We start from the raw sequence: 17,615 nt of genomic DNA, 5'->3' as shown, positions 1-17,615 counted from the left end.
TCTATCTCTGCAAGGAAAAGAACTCAAAACTTCTTTTTTTAAAAAAAAAAGCAACAGCGTAGGGGCCAGATTTTCAATAGAAATCAGCACTCAACAGCTCCCATTAGGCACCTAAATGAAATGGCCAGATTTCCAAAAGGGCTCAGCACCTCTGGAGAACAACATGAGCTGCTGAGCGCTGAGCCCTTTTTGAAAATCTAGTCATTTCATTTAGGTACATAAATGGGAGCTGAACTCTTAAGACAATCCAGCACCATTTATGGGTGAAAAGAAAAGGAGGACTTGTGGCACCTTAGAGACTAAATAAATTGGTTAGTCTCTAAGGTGCCACAAGTCCTCCTTTTCTTTTTGCGAATACAGACTGACACGGCTGTTACTCTGAAACCTGTCATTTATGGGTGCTGAGTACTCTTAAAAGTCTGACCCGGTCTCCAGCAGTCACTTGGTGCACTATATTAAGGTCATCAGACATGACAAGCCATTCTGGATACGTCTACACAGCAATTAAACACATGTGGATGGCCCAGCTCAGCTGATTCTGGCTTGCAGGGCTCAGGCTTGTAGGGCTATAACATTGCTGTGTAGACATTCGGGATTCAGCTGGAGCGTGAACATCTACACACCAATTTTACAGCCCTGCGAGCCCAAGTTCTCCAAGCCCAAGACAGCTGATCCAGGCCAGTCACAGCCGTGCCACGTGTCTTTTATTCCAGTGCTAGACATATCCTAAGCTGTTGTTATATCAAGTCTTCATAATTTTTGAAGCTTAATCAACTAATTTTAAGTCCTCTGCATGCTAGCTCTCAACTACTATAAGTGAGTCCAGCAAACCAAATTTAATCTCTTCCCTTCTTGCTGTTGTATTATGGAAGTGGGAAGAAAAAAATTGGAAGACTTCTTCAACTCTGAACAATCTTATTTGAAGGAACCCTCTCCCAATTAACTTCAAACTTGATATCAAGCTTTTACCTCTGCCTCACATCCATACTGCCAATTTTTAGGTCAATATTCCTTTGTTAGTGGATTTTGGCAATGAATGCAAAACTGGGCTGCTAACAGAAATCAGTCTTCTTGAACATGTTCCTCCACTAGTCCATAGCCATATGATGCATGTTGCTTAGAAACAACTACAGATTAAAATATTATTAAATGTTATAAATCTGAAGAGCGGGAGAGTGCGAAGGCAGGAATCATTTAAATAAATATGAGCTTGATGCAAGGTTGAGCTATCAACGTCAGCTAAAGTTCCCTTTGAACCCAAACACACCTATTATGGCCCCAAATACAACACATGAGGCAATGCTGAATCTTCAAAATGCAAGTGTAGGCATTCTGCTTTGAAAGGAATGCTGAGATAAAATAATTGCTAAAATAGCCTGCCTATTAATATTTAATAAAATAGTATACTCAAAAATAATATATTTTGTGCTTGCAGAGGGATTGGAACAAAAAGGCCAGTCACCATCTCCCTTGAAGTGCAAAGCAAAGAAATCTGAGAACCTAAAGGATGATGATGAGGGTAGGTGGTATTAAAGTTCTTATTCATTGATCTTCATTTTTAAATTATGCAGTACACAGTACTTTCATTTTAAAATATCCCTACTATCTATATGGGCTATGCATGTGTGGTTTTTTTCCTTGCTAATATAATTTTGGCTCTAGGTCACGGGAATGCAGTTCTAATACAGGTGTGTTTTATGTCAATGTAGATTCAAAATTAAAAATGCTGTTTTCACGTAATACTCTACTTGTTACTGTTCCGGTAATATGGGAAATTATGGTTGTCTATACTTGTGATATGCTCTGACATTGTGTAACTGATGATGCCAAAAGTAATATACATTGTCCTTGTAATAGGGTCCTCCATGGGCTGCGAAGCCTAGTGGTTAGCATGCACTCAGTCGTGGGGCAGTGGTAGGGGATCCCAGGCCCGCCCACTCCACCAGGCTCTGATCCTGATCCCTAGGAAAGTTGGCAGCGTTAGACCTCTGGGGAGTGGGGTTCCCACTGAGTTACAATCCCTGGCTCACTTCCTACCATGGCTTCTCTTTGCTTCTGGTCCCAGATGGGGGCGGGGGGAGGAGGAAAAGGAAACCAGTCCGTCAGCCCCAGCCAGGCTCAGCTTACAGTCCTGGTATTTCAGGGAGGCGTCTCTAGTCCCAGTTGGCAAGAGCCTTCCGGGTAGGTCTGTATCCTCTCCAGCCTTCTGAACCGTGTCGCTCTCTTTTCAACCCTGTCTCCAGTTGGAGCATGCTCTCCAGGGTTGGAGGGGTGGAGCTATCTGGATCCAGTACTGTCCTTTAACCCCTTCCGTCCCAGTGTAGGGTTTGTATACCCCATCGCAGTTCTGTTGGGTTAACTGTTCAGATAAGTGCACTATCTATCAAAATATTTCCTTTTCCTTTTTGGAAGAGAATTTAGTATATATATATATTTACACATTGATCATGCAGATAAAGCCACAGTTCAGAAAAGCCCTTATGTAAGTGCTTAAGTCCATCCCTATTCAGGGAAGCACTTAAGCATGTGCTTAGAGTTAAACTCTTCTGTGCTTTCTTGAGCAGGATTGTGTTCCTGAACTGTAGCCTGTAGGGGGAAGTTAGTCCATGTGAGCAGAGGTACCACAGTCTATGGTCCTGAAGTGATGCCATTCTAACATTGGATCAAAGTGCAATAATTTTAGATGGACTGACATCTCATTCACAGAGCTTTCCCACTGAAGACCTTCGTGCCGTAAAGATTCAAAGATTTATAATGTAATCGATTTTCATATTGCAGATTCCCATGTTGTTTTGGGATGTGCTCGTCAGAAGAATGTTTACTTGTTACTGAGTGCCCTCATGGTGAGATAATTAATATGGGAAGCCTTAATCCTTTATTTCCATTATAGTTTCTTATCACAGGATCCCTTTGACCCAACATTCCCAAGATGACATGTTTCACTCTCCACCTAACCCAATTACTACATGATCTTCATCACTCCGACTTAGTGCTCTGAGAACTGCTCCTAAAGGATGAATCATAAAGCCCAGAAAGATAACATCCTTCACTTTAAGTAACTACCAGTAACATGCTGTCACTGACATCCTGACATGGTTGTTAGTGGCAAGTACTTAAAGCAATGGTTGTCATCACCTTGGAGGTGTGGAGGGGTCCAAGAAATCTTTTCCTAACTGGCCTTCTTTCTCATTAACCATATAATAATGTACTGAGGCCACCTAAAAATGCAGTAGCAATTTCATGTCTAGAGGAGAGAACCTTCACGATGCCAAAATAAATGCATCCATTTGGATACAGGCTGACTGCTTTGGAAGATCATAGAGAATTGAAGCTTGATGTTATTTTCCCTAATGAGGCTAAACAATAATATATATTACGGTATGTTTTTGCTTGGGAAGTGACTAGAACTTAGCATAAAAATAAAGAAGAAGTTGGATGTTGTAAACCCCTGTTTTTCCCTTTCATTGGAAAGAGAGATGTTAATATTCCTTTAACTGCTTTTGTGCTGTACCAGATGAGACCTTCCAGTTTTACTATTCTTGTCAATGTTTCTTCATGACCTACAGTTCACTTTGTGGAACACAAATAAATGCATTGAAAGAGTGAAGTAAATAGCATGGCAGGAGAATGATTATATTACCCTGGAACTGTAGAATATCTGAACTACTTGAATTTGATGCTGTTCCGTGGCTTTTGCTGATGCAGAATTGAGGCCTGTAACACGTAATCACTGCTGCAAAATTTAATCTATTTGGTGATGGAATTCTCTTTTCCTTAGGCAGAAATCAGGTTGTAATGCATAAGGGCTGAAAGTCTAAATTTATACTCAAGAGTCCTTGTGATGGAAAAAAGTAATTAAAGCATCCACAGAGGGGGAAGGGCAGAGCGAGAGAGAGAGAGAGAGAGAGAGAGACACTCTGGATCAGGTTTCTGTAGAATTACCTTTGCCTCAGTTTAAAAGAGATGTCAAATAGTTTAGGCCCCCGATACTGAATTCCTAAAAACTTGCAAAGTGGCCAGATTGTAATGTAACACCCTGTGAGCCCTTTCAATTTAAGTAACTAGGATTTGCACACATTTGTCTGAGAACAGAGTTTAGCCATAAACTAATGATCTAATTACTACCTAGAATGTTGTTTCTAATTAATTAAAAGAAATCTTATGGCAAGCCTTGCAGATGAACAAAGCTGTGAATATGTGGCATGATCCAGGATTGTGCATATGCATAGCTCTGTTTATATACTGCACACTCATTAGAGGGAAATATTATTTTCCCCAAGCTGGCATCACCAATAATAATAATAATAATGAACTACAGAAACCACAAGAAGAGTCTCTGTAAATTTCAAGTTCTGTAGGATTTTGTACTGTACTAACAGTGTCCATTTAAAATAAAGGTGGGAATATGTAGCGAGGCCAATGTTTTCTCTTTTAACAGCCTACTGACTCTACCCTGAATGCATATCCCCAGATGGCAACCTGTAATACTAATCCACTGAGCTCAGTAATATTTTTCTACACTGTGCCCAGCTGCTTCACTGGTTTGAGATAATGTAGTAGTACCTTTTCAGTACATCTAAAATCTCTCCAGAAGGTCATGGGAAATTGATTCCTGTATCGTTACCCCCTCTGCAATGAAGGAATGTCAAATAAATGGCTGTTTGTAGGGAGTGTCTTTTCTAGTAAGCTAAAATATACACTTGGCATGCTAATGAAAGTAATTTTATACTGAACCTCTAAAGTATTAATGGTCTCTCTTTTTATGGTAGTAAAAGTATTGTTTTATGTATTTGAACCATTGAGAGAGAAGCAAGTGTGAACTGCACAGCAGATTTTTCTATCAGCCATTTATTACATTGTGTATGTGTTATAATGTAGTGTAGAACTTTATTTGGGAGTGCAGGAATAGACGGGGCACTCTTTATTCTTGAACTCCCTGGAGTATTTCACCTATTGCATTTGCAAATGTCCTGTTTATATTTTATATATATAAAAATATCTTTTTTTTTTTTACAATTGCAGTGAGGGGTAAAATCAGCCTGTTGTAATTTTTACTTTACCATCACTCAAATACACTGAGAGATTGGCAGTCTAAAAAAATTGAAGTATGAAAAACAGGTTTGCCACTACAAAAAGTGGTATTTCCTATCTTGGTGGCTTGATAAATGTAAGATATTTTTAAAGTGACATTGTAGACAGCCAACACAATGAAAATCAAAATGCCCCAAAAGACATGGGAGTCTTTTTGCTTTATTTATTTTTTTGGAATTAACTAAATTTTAAAGATATGCCTATCCAAAGCTATAGGTACTCTTTGCCTCCATTAAAAACACAATATAAAAATACTTAGGTAAAACAACAGCACATGAAACATACGTATGACAAGTCAGCACACGTTACTCCCATCACTCTCTTTTCCACACAGCAAAACCAAGAACTCCCCTTTGTCTCCTCTCTAGCTCTTCTATTGGACTTATGTACACTGAGTAATAAGGACAAAATAATAGATGCTTCTGGTATGGCAAGGAGGAAGAGCTGTTGCTCATCAGTTCCATCGGGAATCTCTAGGCAAAAACAGAGCCAAACCACTGAAGAGCAGCCTCATTCACTCCCACCAAGGACCTCAGCTGTATGACCGTGATCTCATAATATCAAAGACAACTGATAGATCTAATGGTATCATCATGAACACCTGATCTTTCTCCATTACCAGGAGTAGATAATTAAGCCGTGCAAGAAGAGCCAATTTGGTGCCTTACCCAGGTCAGAATCCTGATTACACAGAGGATTTGAAGGCATACGGGAGCTCTGAGAGTTGTCCTGCTGCAGCCTATTCCATAATCTTTATCAAAAACTAAAGATTAGATACTGTTTGATAGATGGGCAAACTGTTAGCATCAAGAGACGATAATTTGAAGCCTAAACCCCATGTAAGGAGACAGCTTGTCTGTGGGAATTGTGCATCTTGGATACATTCTTTCTGTTTTCTCTACACCTGGCTGACAAGGAAAACTGTTTGATGGATGATCCAAGTCACAAGGGTAAAGATGTACTCAAATCGTAGTCAAAACACTAGGTTGAGGAGAGTTCCTTTGCCTGATGAGGTAATCTGACTATAGACATCTTAGCTTTCAAGTCTAACATCATATGTCTGAAATATTGTTCAAAAGTGGGCAGGGACCTTGGCTCACTGATGGATGGAAGTTCTTGCCTCATTCAGACAGAGCCAAGTGTATGTGTCACCTGTGTGTTCTCTTTTGCTTTGCGTGTACAGGAAGTTGAGAGTTGAAGTGCATCTAATTTTGATAGCTCTTTTGGCTCAGGAGATCTGGCAAATAGATCATGTTTTTCTAGAAAGAGATTTTTCCAGAGACAAAACTTGTATCTCCATCAGGAGAACATTTATTACACCCACATCTAGAGTCAGTGGTCTCTCAGTTAGGGAGTAACGACTCACATTTGCCTTATTCCTAGTATCTGGTAGAACTGTATCTGGTTAGAGATGAAGTCTGATTTATTTTTCCTCTCCTGGTCCCTGACTCAGCAAAGCACTCAAGCACATGCTTAACTTTAAAGATGTGAGTAATCCCATTCCTATTCAACAGGACATGCTTAAGTCCCTGGAAGTAATGGAGGCTTAAGGGCTTTGCTGAATCTTGGCCTTAAAGTCCATCTAGCAACTATTGGTACTTACCATTCTCCAGTAGGGAGACATGGGTAATCATTAATGCTGTTAAGACATTTAAGGATGTGTTTCCAATTCTACACTCAGTTGGCAGTTTCCCTCCTCCTTAAAACATGGACCCAATGTTAACTAGTCTCTCATATTCCCCTTCTGTCTAAGTTTCAGGGTGTCCTGAAAATGTATAGCGAATAATTGTTTTGCCCTTTGAGTAGAAAAGTGGTAATTAGTATCTCTCTGTCATACCCCACAGGACAATGATGTTCAGCGACAAACCTGAACTACAGACATGATATATTAAAAATGTTAAATGCAGTGTGTTGCATGTATCCTCAAAAAGAATATTTTAAACTAAGAAAAGATATCATAGAAGAAGTTATTTTGGGGATACAAAGCAGAAAATCAGAGAATCATAGGACTGGAAGGGACCGCGAAACATTTCTCCTTAATGTGGAATAGTTATGTTTAAGGAGATGTTGTTAACCCCTTTCTTCTCTGATTGGGGGCTTGTTACTTCATTTTTATTTTGAAGTCTGCCATCTGTTTTGACTGATTACAGCACTGAGGAAATCAGATGATCTGTTTCCATTTGGCTGGCAAAAAATATTGACAGCGTCTTTTTTTTTCTACTTCTAAAGTGAACACTTCTTGAAAGATTCTTTGTGTTTCGGTGGCTGCTAGTATTTCATTAAATTGCTGCATCCCACAGTGTTACAATGTAAAGACTAATACAGCTTTGAAAATACATCCCATTTTAATCTATGTTGCTAGGCCTGATCATTCCTCCGATGTCTCTCTGAGAACCCTCTTGGGTTTTTTATACACCTGTTATCAGGTAAACAGCTGAGAGTGCTGTTTTCACTATGAATAATTTTTCAGTAGATTTTCCCACTATTGAGATGGTATACGTTGCAAAGTACTAAGTCACTAAAGTGACTCATGTAATGTTGTCAGAGAAGAATTATATACAGTGACATGCCAAGTTACCTCCAGGGTACTCATCTGTCAAGGAAATAATTTCACATTTCTATCCGTTATGTGAACAATAAACCACTCTGATTATTCAAACTCAGGGCAGTACAGAGTGGCAGCACTGGCCCCACTGCTTATGAAATTTTAACACAACAGATTAGTAATATGTACATTTAGTGAACGAGGTGTGGCTCTGTGTGTGTGTGTTTAATTAAGCAGGTTATGTTGTTTTCAACATATCTAATCTCATACATTGCTTTCTTTGAACTTCTCTTCTTCCTGTTACACCTCTGCACCCACATAATTGCATATGCTGTGTGTGAGCAATCATAATATGTTACTGGAGGCTTTATTTGGCTGTGGTTCTGAGAAAAAACCACACACGCTGTGTTCTGCTTAATAGCAGGACATCGTTAACGATGTATTAACTATTTCATCGCAAAAATACATTGTGTTACATACACATGATTAATAGATCAATCAATACAGTAAACGCAAAACCACTGATCCTGAAGAAACAATCCTGACTGGTTTTGAATTGAATTATCTCTGCCTACCCATCAACCAATCAATCAGAGACAGCATTACCTAGAAGGATAGGCGCAGTGTTCAGAATCAAGGTTGCTTGAGTTCTGTTTCCAACTCTGCCATTGCTTTCCTGTTTGCTCTTGATCGAGTCACTTGAACTTTTTTTATTTTTTGCTTAGTTCCTCCATGTGTGAAAGTGAGGTGACCCTAACAACACGTGCACAGCACTATTTTAGATTTTAAGTGCTTTGACAAAGGTTTGTATTATTATTTCCATCATCCAGCTGAGGAAAATGTGAGGTGCTGAGGGGATGTGTGTCACCTCTCCCCATGTGAGCCCTAAAGCCTTGAAGATAAATAAAAAGAATCCAACTATGCAGTATTCCTTTTTAACAGGGGCTCAGTCAACTTGATGTTAATTTGAATGTTTGTGCTGCGTAGTTCTGATTGATTGCCATTGAACTCGCCTGAATACGAGTCATTTTACCCGGTGTCCCATATTCAGCGTAGGGAAATATGGTCAGCTAAGAATAGACCTCACAAATCACATCTCCTGAGTTCCAACCTTCAGCCTTGTCTAGTGAATCATCCTACCAGACCTAACCCTTAGTTATCTCACAAGGCTATTGTGAGGCTCAGTTACTCAAGGCCTGATCCAAAGCCTATTGAGGTCAGTAGGAAACCTCCCAATGACTTCAGTGGCCTTCAATCAGTCCCTTAATGTTTGCTTAGTGCTTTGAATATTTAAAGTACATTACATTATAATTGCTATTTTTACCTTTGAGATAACCTTCCTGCACTACACTATTTTCTCCTTCCCCACAGCACCTTACGTTTGCTGACTAAAATGCTACAGGCAAATGAAAAAGGAACAAGGTGCTCCTAGCCAGCACTTAGCAGGCATGGCAAACTGATACCAACATGTTAAATTCTGGCTCTGCACTGAGGTAAATTGTTAGAACAGTGAGCAGGGAATAAGTCTCATAACTGCCTTAAACAATAACTGGAGCTAATTCTTTCCTAACCCCTGTTAAAGTTTACCCCATAGGGTTATACACCAGTGGTGATTAAAATTGACCTAAATCATAATTTAATTAAAGAAATTAAAATGCAGATTGAAAATGTTCAGTAACCTTAGGCCACCACCCTAATGATTTCATTTTAATGCGTTTGTAGCTTTGTAATAATGGGGGTGTGTGTGGTTTTTGTTGTAATTTTGATATCTTTTTGCCACTGAGATACTGTGAAATGAAATGTTGTCTGAGGTGCTGATTTTGATCCAAACATTTATGCATACCTTGTTGCATGTAAATAGTCCCACTGACGTCAATAGGGAATTAAGCATAGGTATAAATGACTGCAGGAGTGGGGACTATGTTTTTAATTTACCCTTGAGTTTATTCCCCTTCATTATCCCAGGTGGACCTTTTTAACAGAAAATAAAATAAATAATAATATAAAGGTTAATAATCCTGTTTTTCCTTATGGACCAAATCCTGGGTTACCTTGCATATACATCTCCAACCAAACAAGGGCCAGTTACTACCAGAGCACTGATTAGAAGATGGCCATGCCATTTCTGGCTGGAAACCCAGAGAGAGAGCACGTCCAGGGCTTCCATGACAGGAGTTGTAGAGGGGCATCATATGGTTTGACCCAGAGTTCATACATGTGGTCCACGTGGACACATATGTGACTATTAAAAGCAAGATATGACCCTGTGGCAATGGCCCTTCATGTGCCATTTAACAGTAAGGGTGATTAACCACTGGAATGACTTCCCAAAGGATTGCAATGGTGTCTACTCTATTTCTACTCCGAGGGCTTGTCTTCACTATCAGGATAAGTCGACCTAAGTTATGCTACTCCAGCTACGTTATTCAGGTCATAGCTTAGGTTGACTTACCCTGGTGTCTTCACTGAGCTGCGTCGACGGAAGGTGCTCTCTGTTCGACTTACATTAATCTTCTCAGGGAGCTGGAGTACCAGGGTCGACCGGAAAGCACCCTGCATTTGATTTAGCAGGTCTTCACTAGACCCACTAAATCAGCCCCTGCAACAGCATCAATCTCCCTGTAGTGAAGACCAGCCCTAAGAAGGAACAGAGTGTGTAGAACCAGCAATTCTCAGGCTGTTTGCTGCCAAAATATGTGCTTTTGCAGGGCATGTATTGTCCTATTTGGAGGGTGGAATTAATGCCAGTTTCACTGGTTAACCAGAATTTAGCTCTTTCACTCAAAAATGTGGTATAGTTTTGGCTCTTTAATATTCTGTATTTCCCTGGAAAAAAACATTTCAGCCATTTGCTGATGTTTTATGGTTAGATTCTGACCCCCCTTAGATTCATAGATTTTTGAAGTCAGAATGGACCATTGTGATCATCTAGTCTGACCTCCAGCATAACACAGACCAGAGGACTTCCCTGAATTAATTCCTGTTTGAACTAGAACAGTCAATTGTACAGCAATCCATTCTCCAGAGAGCAATTACAGAGAAAATGGAAAATGCTAAAATCTCTCTCATGCTCCAGTTGTGAGATTATCTCCTGGTTTTTCTTAGAGTTCTTGTTTCATCCCTCTCTCTCTCATGACTTTCTGCTTATTATTGTATCAGCTGCTTCATTTTGGGGATGCTATTACAGCTGGCATATGACCCTCCATACTAGATACCTCTCTCTAGCACAAAGTGGACAAACCCTTGCAGATTTTCATATTTTCTCATTTTAGTTTGTTATTGTTTCTTACTTTTCCTGCTTATTAATCATTGGTTAATCTGCTTACTTCTCGATATAAAATGAAGGTGTGTGTCCTCTTTGGAATTTCCTTACTGTCATCAAAGAAACAAATGAGACAAGAGTAAGTGCCTATCAATCAGTAGCCAGTTTGGCAAGGGAAAGCAAAAATAGATTGCCAAAAGTCTATACTTTAGAGACTGGTGTGCTTATTTTGTCCATATTATGCTACTGTAACTCATGTATTCCTGTTTTTTTGACTGCCTGCCATTCTGTGGGGAAAGAAACAGATGTTCCTATTTGTCTTTTGACGTGGCCCAAAACCATTTACATTTACTGGCCTAAAATAACACAAAATGTCACACTCCACTTTCTGTCATTTTTGGATTGAGTGACAGATTACTTTTCCATTATGCTGGTAATTGAGTAGCAGATATTCTGAGGAAAGTTGTCACATAAAGGAAATACAATTGCCAACTGCTGCTGTAATGGAAAGAGAAGGATGGCAGATATCTCAGAGGGAATCCAAAGAAAAATATATATTTATCATTAATAGTGTCATAGGGATGGCTTATGGGAGAGTCAAAAAGTGGTGCCCTGGCTTGGCAGGGAGAAGCCGCCTTTCAGAGAGCCAGAGCGTCAGCTTGCGGGGGAGGCGAGTCCCAGCCATGGAGGAGCCGGCGTGGCACAGAGGGGGGCAGCAGCCCTGCAAAGGTGGCGGCACTTCTAGAGGGGAGCAGCTGCACCCCCCACCCCTCCTGCCCAGGCTGCTCCTGCAGTGGATGCATGTGGGCAGCGGCCCCCATGCGCCCCGCGGCTCCCACAAGTGTGAGCCACGCTGCCCCGCCCGGAGAAGGCTGCCCTGTGCCCTGGAGTGTGGCGAGGGTAGCCGGGGGGTGCACGGGGGCCGGCGCATAAATGCATATTTAGGGTTCTTCAATAACTTGATATCCCATCACACTGCATTTTTGGCCTTTTGTGTTTTATGTTTGAGAAGCAGATTCTGTGTTCACCATTGAAAATCTTGGTTACATTCCAGAACAATGGTACAGAATTCAGAAGAAGCCCTAGATTATAGCTTATCATGCAAGATGGGAATATTCTTCAGATTTCGGATAAAAAAAGAGAAATTACATGGCTGAGGAGTAAATATAAAGCATTTTAATGTGTTTATACAAAGTGAGTTTGTTTATACTTGGACCATCACATCTTAAAAAAATTCTTGTTGTACTAACTTTAATATTGTGAAAAATTCACAAAGAAAGAAAATGATTTTGAAAGTTGAGTATGGAAAAACAACCTTTTTTTTATTTTGCCCTTTTCTGCCTTTTGAAGTCCTGTTACTCAAATATTTGCACAGCATATTTTGAAAGTCAAACAATGAACTCATATCAGCTAAGCCACCAAGTAGTTAGGTTTCCAGAGGATGGGGAAAGAGAAATACATTTTTTATCTAAGAGATACAGAGCCTAGATTTTCATGAAAGTTAGATGAACAATTAACTGAGTGGGATTTGTCAACTACAAACTTGATTCTTGGTAGGCTATTCCAAGTGACTTTATATATTAATTTGGATTTCATTCTAAAAGAAACATCCCACAGCCATATACACCACTGACAACCTGCCCAGTTGTTTGCCTATGCACCTGTTATATCATGTCTTTAGACTGTAAACACTTGGGGACTATCATTTACTATATATCAGTTTAGTTCCTAGCACAATGGGGCCCCAACTTAGTTGAAGCCTCTGGCAATATAAATCTTTAATATTAATATTTTTAAAACACAGCGCCGTAGGAATTGTAATACATAACTCCATCCAGAGTAGCAGCATTTCTCCAGCCCCCGTGCTACATGCACTGAAGCATGTGAGTAACTTTAAACATAGCAGGACTGCTCACATGGTTGAAGTTATGCAAGTGCTTCAGTGCCGTATTGTCTAATCATCAGTTAGTAGATGCAATGGCATCTGAAGTGCTCTTGAATCATAAACTGACAGATTAGTGTTGTCCTGCATCCTAGGACACATAGGACATGATTGCAAGTAGTCCTGCTTCAGGGACTCACTCTGGGTACCCTGGGTGCACAGATTCCCTTGAAAGGTGCTGGGCTGCAGACTTGGTCATGTTCTCCTTACACCTTTCTACACATTGGTTGCAAATATAGTAGCATGTCCTCTAGGGATGGTGTACCATGCACACGCCCTATCCCTGTTTGCTGGAGTTCTTGGGAGGCAATGTGCCTATTCCATTGAAAATGCGGCATATGGGTGTCATGTTGGCCCAAGGATATGTCTGTTTAAGAGCTAGCTCTTCTAGGTGTTCCTCTGAGTTGCCTTGCAAGGGAGAAGAATTTGTGTGTTGCAGGAATTCCGAGGAAAAGCTGGGAATAGAATATGGATCTGCTCGCTCCCAGGCATGTGACTCACACACAAGACCTTCCTTCTTAGCAGCATGTATGATTTATATTATAAGAGAAAAATATTTATAACCCAATAATAAAGTATCCCCTCTGCCCTTGTACTGTATGATTGTATTCATTACTGATCATTAAGAAATATCTTTTTAATAATCAAGAGGTAACAGGTGCAGTTAGAGTTATAAAGGCTTGTTGGGATTTGCCCCTCAATGAACCGATATGCAAAGGGGTGGGGGGCGGAAGGTGGAAGTTTCACCTAGGGCACAAAATGTCCTTGCACTGGCCCTGTCTGCAAGCCTCTAGGAGACCCGTTTCCTTGCTTGGGCTTCCTGCAGCAGACTGACTTGCTCTGGCCTGCAGCTTCCTTTTATATGGGCCAGCTGGGCCCTAATTGGCTGGTCCAGCCGCCACCCTAATTGGCTGCAGCCACTGTCCTAATTGGCTGTTTCCTTGCAGCCCTCAAGGCTGGGTTTTAACCCTGTCAGGGTCAATGCAGAGCAGACGCCCCATCACACTCTGCCATAGTGAAAGGCTCTGGCAGTGGGGAAAGGCTCTGGCAGAGGGGAGGCAGTGGGGAAAGGCTCCAGCAGCAGGAAATTCCTTGACACTTTCCCCACTGTTGGAGCCTTTCACTTCACCTGTAGCTAAAAACCAAAGTAACAAGCATAGATGCAGCCTCCCTTTCACTGCAACATGTAGCTACATGCTGTTGCCTGATCTATTGATTGTGTATTGATTATGCTGATTACTTCAAAATTCCCATTTAACACTCTGAGGTTCAGTAGATTCTTGTCCAAGAGCAGGCCCAGTATTTTTAAAAGTAAAGTTCAGTTGGGAGCCCTGACATGCACAGTTGCAACACTTCCACTTAGGAAAAAACCTTCTGTATTTGTAATAGTTTTATTAACACAGTTAGCAAAGTTACAAACACACCAAACCAGTAAGAGAGAGAGAGAGCTAAAACAGAAAGTGCATCTGAGCATCCATTTACTCCACTCTCTCCATGCCAAACAGAGCTCGGCAATAAGAGAGAATCTGGCCCTCCAAGTTTGTATGTCATTTAGCTTAGAAACACTTATTCACTCTTAAAAAGAAAAGGAGTACTTGTGGCACCTTAGAGACTAACCAGTTTATTTGAGCATAAGCTTTCGTGAGCTACAGCTCACTTCATCGGATGCATTCGGATGCATTCAGTGGAAAATAAATAAATCTCCCCACTGTATTTTCCACTGAATGCATCCGAGTGCATCCGATGAAGTGAGCTGTAGCTCACGAAAGCTCATGCTCAAATAAATTTGTTAGTCTCTAAGGTGCCACAAGTATTCCTTTTCTTTTTGTGGATACAGACTAACACGGCTGCTACTCTGAAACCTAAGAATTTAATGTTTAGGACCTTATTTATATCTACATTACTCCAGTTTTAAGCCAGTATATCTCCAGTGAAATCAACTAGAGTTACACCAGTTTAAAACTGGAGTAACATACTGATGAGTCAGGCTGAGATTATTTTAAAACTTTCTTTTTTAATATGAATGTACTCAGAATTTGCATTCATAAGGAACTGAATAACATGGAAACAAATAAGATTAAAAAAATCTGATTTTAGCAAAATGAATAATAGCCATATTGATACTTGACTTGCTTTTACTGAACGTAGAAACAAATGTTGGCTGGAAGTGTTGTCCGTTCATCAGTAATTTAGTTACAGAAATAGTTTTCAGTAATAAATATCACAGTGGTTACAATTACAGCCTGACCTGCTTTTTCTGAGTGTAAAGTACTGTGCAAAACTAAGCATGATGCAGTACACATTTAGGAAACGAACAGTCACAAATTGAAATCATTTACAGTTTTGTTTTTTTGCTTAGTTAGTAGTACTCCAGTATTCCCATGTAGACATTACTGGTAATTACCTGCAAATGATCATTGTACAGATTTTTCTGTTGTTGTAGCTGCACTGGTCCCAGAGAGACAAGATAGGTGAAGTAATATTTTTTATTGGACTAACTTCTATTGGTGAAAGAGACAAGCTTTGGAGCTACACAGTGCTCTTGTTCAGAGTTTACTAGTGACCATTTCAATATTGTTTTACCACAGACCTTGAATATATGGTCTCATGCCACGGCGCCTGCACTAAACAACTTTATCTCCCTGAAAACTCTCTCATGCTAAGCAAAAGCTTCTCCCCAAACGTATTAGCTGTTTGCTGCAAGCCTTGCAAAGTCCCAAAATCCATATTTAAAAAAAAAAGTTTCAATTCTAGTGTGGTTAACTTCCCATTTTGTGTCTGCTCCCCATTTTGTAGCTGGATGATAAATAAAATGCTGGTGTTATCAAATACTTGTGGTCAACCATGTAATGTGATTTTACAGGCCGAAGCCCACCAGTGGACTAAGAACTTTTACAGGATGAAGGCCACTAGCGAACTAGCTGTCCATTTAGACCAGTTAACATCAGTATGAAAAGTTACAAAACAACTAATGGTTTGGTTAGTTTCTCAGCTGATATAAATCAGTGTAGTGCCACAGAGGTCAGTGCAGCTACATCGATTTACACCAGTTGCGAATGTGGCTCCACAATGTCTCAGAAGCTGTGTAAAACACATGTTAATCTGATCGGCTAAGAGTGTAACTCTGTGAGTTATGGCTTAGAAAGAAAATACTTCTACACTAGTTCCACCTACTGGATTCTAAGATGTAATACCTGCCAAAGGACTAGGAAAACAAAATGTCTGAATGGATGGTAGCTAAATCAAGTGTGCTGTTATAAGTTGCATGGTATTTACTTATGAAAAATACATTCTCTTTAGGGTTTTTTGTGTTTAATTCCATCAGTCAAGATGCATTTTTGCTACCATTGTTCTCTGCAGCAGACTCCCATGTATTAAGAGAAAGTAAGGTGCCCAAGATGGGAAGCGCTAGAGCAATAGGGTATATAAGTTATAAAAGTGAAAATCAAGTAGGAGATCTGATCACAGCAGGATGAGACAGCGGGATTCATGTTTATCATTATGAGGCTTTTTCCACAATCTGGAAATTAATTACTTTTCTATTTATTTGTACACTCATAAACAAGTTTCTACAATTCCTCATTAAATGTGATAACTAGTTGTTGACTCGGTCAGAATAACTACTCTGGCGACATCTGATGCAGTATGTTACACTGCAGTCTTTATGATTATTACAAGTCTAAAACAGGGTTCTCTATTTTGAAAATACAGACTGCCTGGTTCTTTTCGAATCAGTTCACTCATAAGGCTGAGAGAGCTTGGTGCTCTGTCCCTGGCCTCTCCCTGTTGTATACCTTTCCCTGTGGTAATTCATTGTTTGGCACCTGTCTTCAGTAAGGAGCTGGGAGGGGGGAGAAAAAACTGATGCCAGAAGGTCACTAGAGAATGAATATGAATGCAAAAAAGTGTAAATGAGCAATAAATCCTTGCATTCTTCCTTTTGTATTTTCCCTCTTATATTCCTTTTAATCATTTGTTGTGCATTTTTAATGTATCCTCTGTATCTTCAATATCTCCACATTCAATCTCTTCAAGGCTTTACATTTGAAAGTGAAATTCTGACACTTCTCTCCCTGTTATGGTCACCCTGCATAGTACTGATTAAAGCTGCAGTCACCCTGCCATAGCACTGATTAAAATAGGTTGCTCAAGTGTAAGATTTGGAAAAGATTTGGATACTTCAAAGTTCTCATATAAATGTAAATGGAAAAAATAATGTTTTAACAAAACAAGTAAAACATAATCAACCAATAAGCACATCCACTGTGGATGTTCCATAAGCAAAAACAACTTTGTGGAATATGTAGATGTTTCCAGGGTTGTGGAATAATTCTGCCTTCTGCTATAAAACCTTTAATCTGCCAGATGGTTTGAAAACCCTAAATGCAACTATTTATGTTTGTAATTTTTCAGTTCCCCCCTACCTATACATCTCTCCCTGCTTTAGCACAGGTCTCTGTCATAAATTAACAGTTTATGCTACATTGTTTACAATTAATTTCAGTGCTTCTTGTTACCAATAAAAAGATACTTCATAAATAATTTTGTGTGGTTTTCTTGACAGATGATAAAAGCAGAGAAGAGAAGCAAAGTAATGAAGAAACTGAGGGCCAGAGCCAAGAAGCAGGTTTGTGCTGAGCTCTTTAAAGCATTCTCCCAGGCTTTATCCACCTTGGTGAACAATAACCTTAGTCAATGCTATTGACTGAAAATGTTTGTATGTTTTCACCAGATTAACCCAGGGCTTGTGCAGTTCTCCCATTGGAGACCACAGC

The 17,615-nt window shown here is 39.9% G+C and overlaps 1 protein-coding gene across 3 annotated transcripts in view; it reads left to right on the top strand.

Moving 5' to 3' along the window:
- Positions 1 to 17,615, top strand: part of MACROD2 (mono-ADP ribosylhydrolase 2) — a 1,293,068-nt gene that overhangs the window by 1,198,430 nt on the left and 77,023 nt on the right. For all 3 annotated transcript variants that reach the window (XM_043544021.1, XM_027828001.3, XM_037896105.2), the window contains 2 exons: positions 1,436 to 1,519; positions 17,405 to 17,467. In XM_043544021.1, the coding sequence (XP_043399956.1) occupies positions 1,436 to 1,519; positions 17,405 to 17,467 (147 nt within the window). The remainder of the gene's footprint in view (positions 1 to 1,435; positions 1,520 to 17,404; positions 17,468 to 17,615) is intronic.

The sequence above is a fragment of the Chelonia mydas genome, chromosome 3 (genome assembly GCF_015237465.2).
Source record: "Chelonia mydas isolate rCheMyd1 chromosome 3, rCheMyd1.pri.v2, whole genome shotgun sequence".
Lineage (NCBI taxonomy): Eukaryota > Metazoa > Chordata > Testudines > Cheloniidae > Chelonia > Chelonia mydas.
The sequence above is the reverse complement of the archived record's forward strand: the minus strand, read 5'-3'. Positions and strand labels throughout refer to the sequence as shown.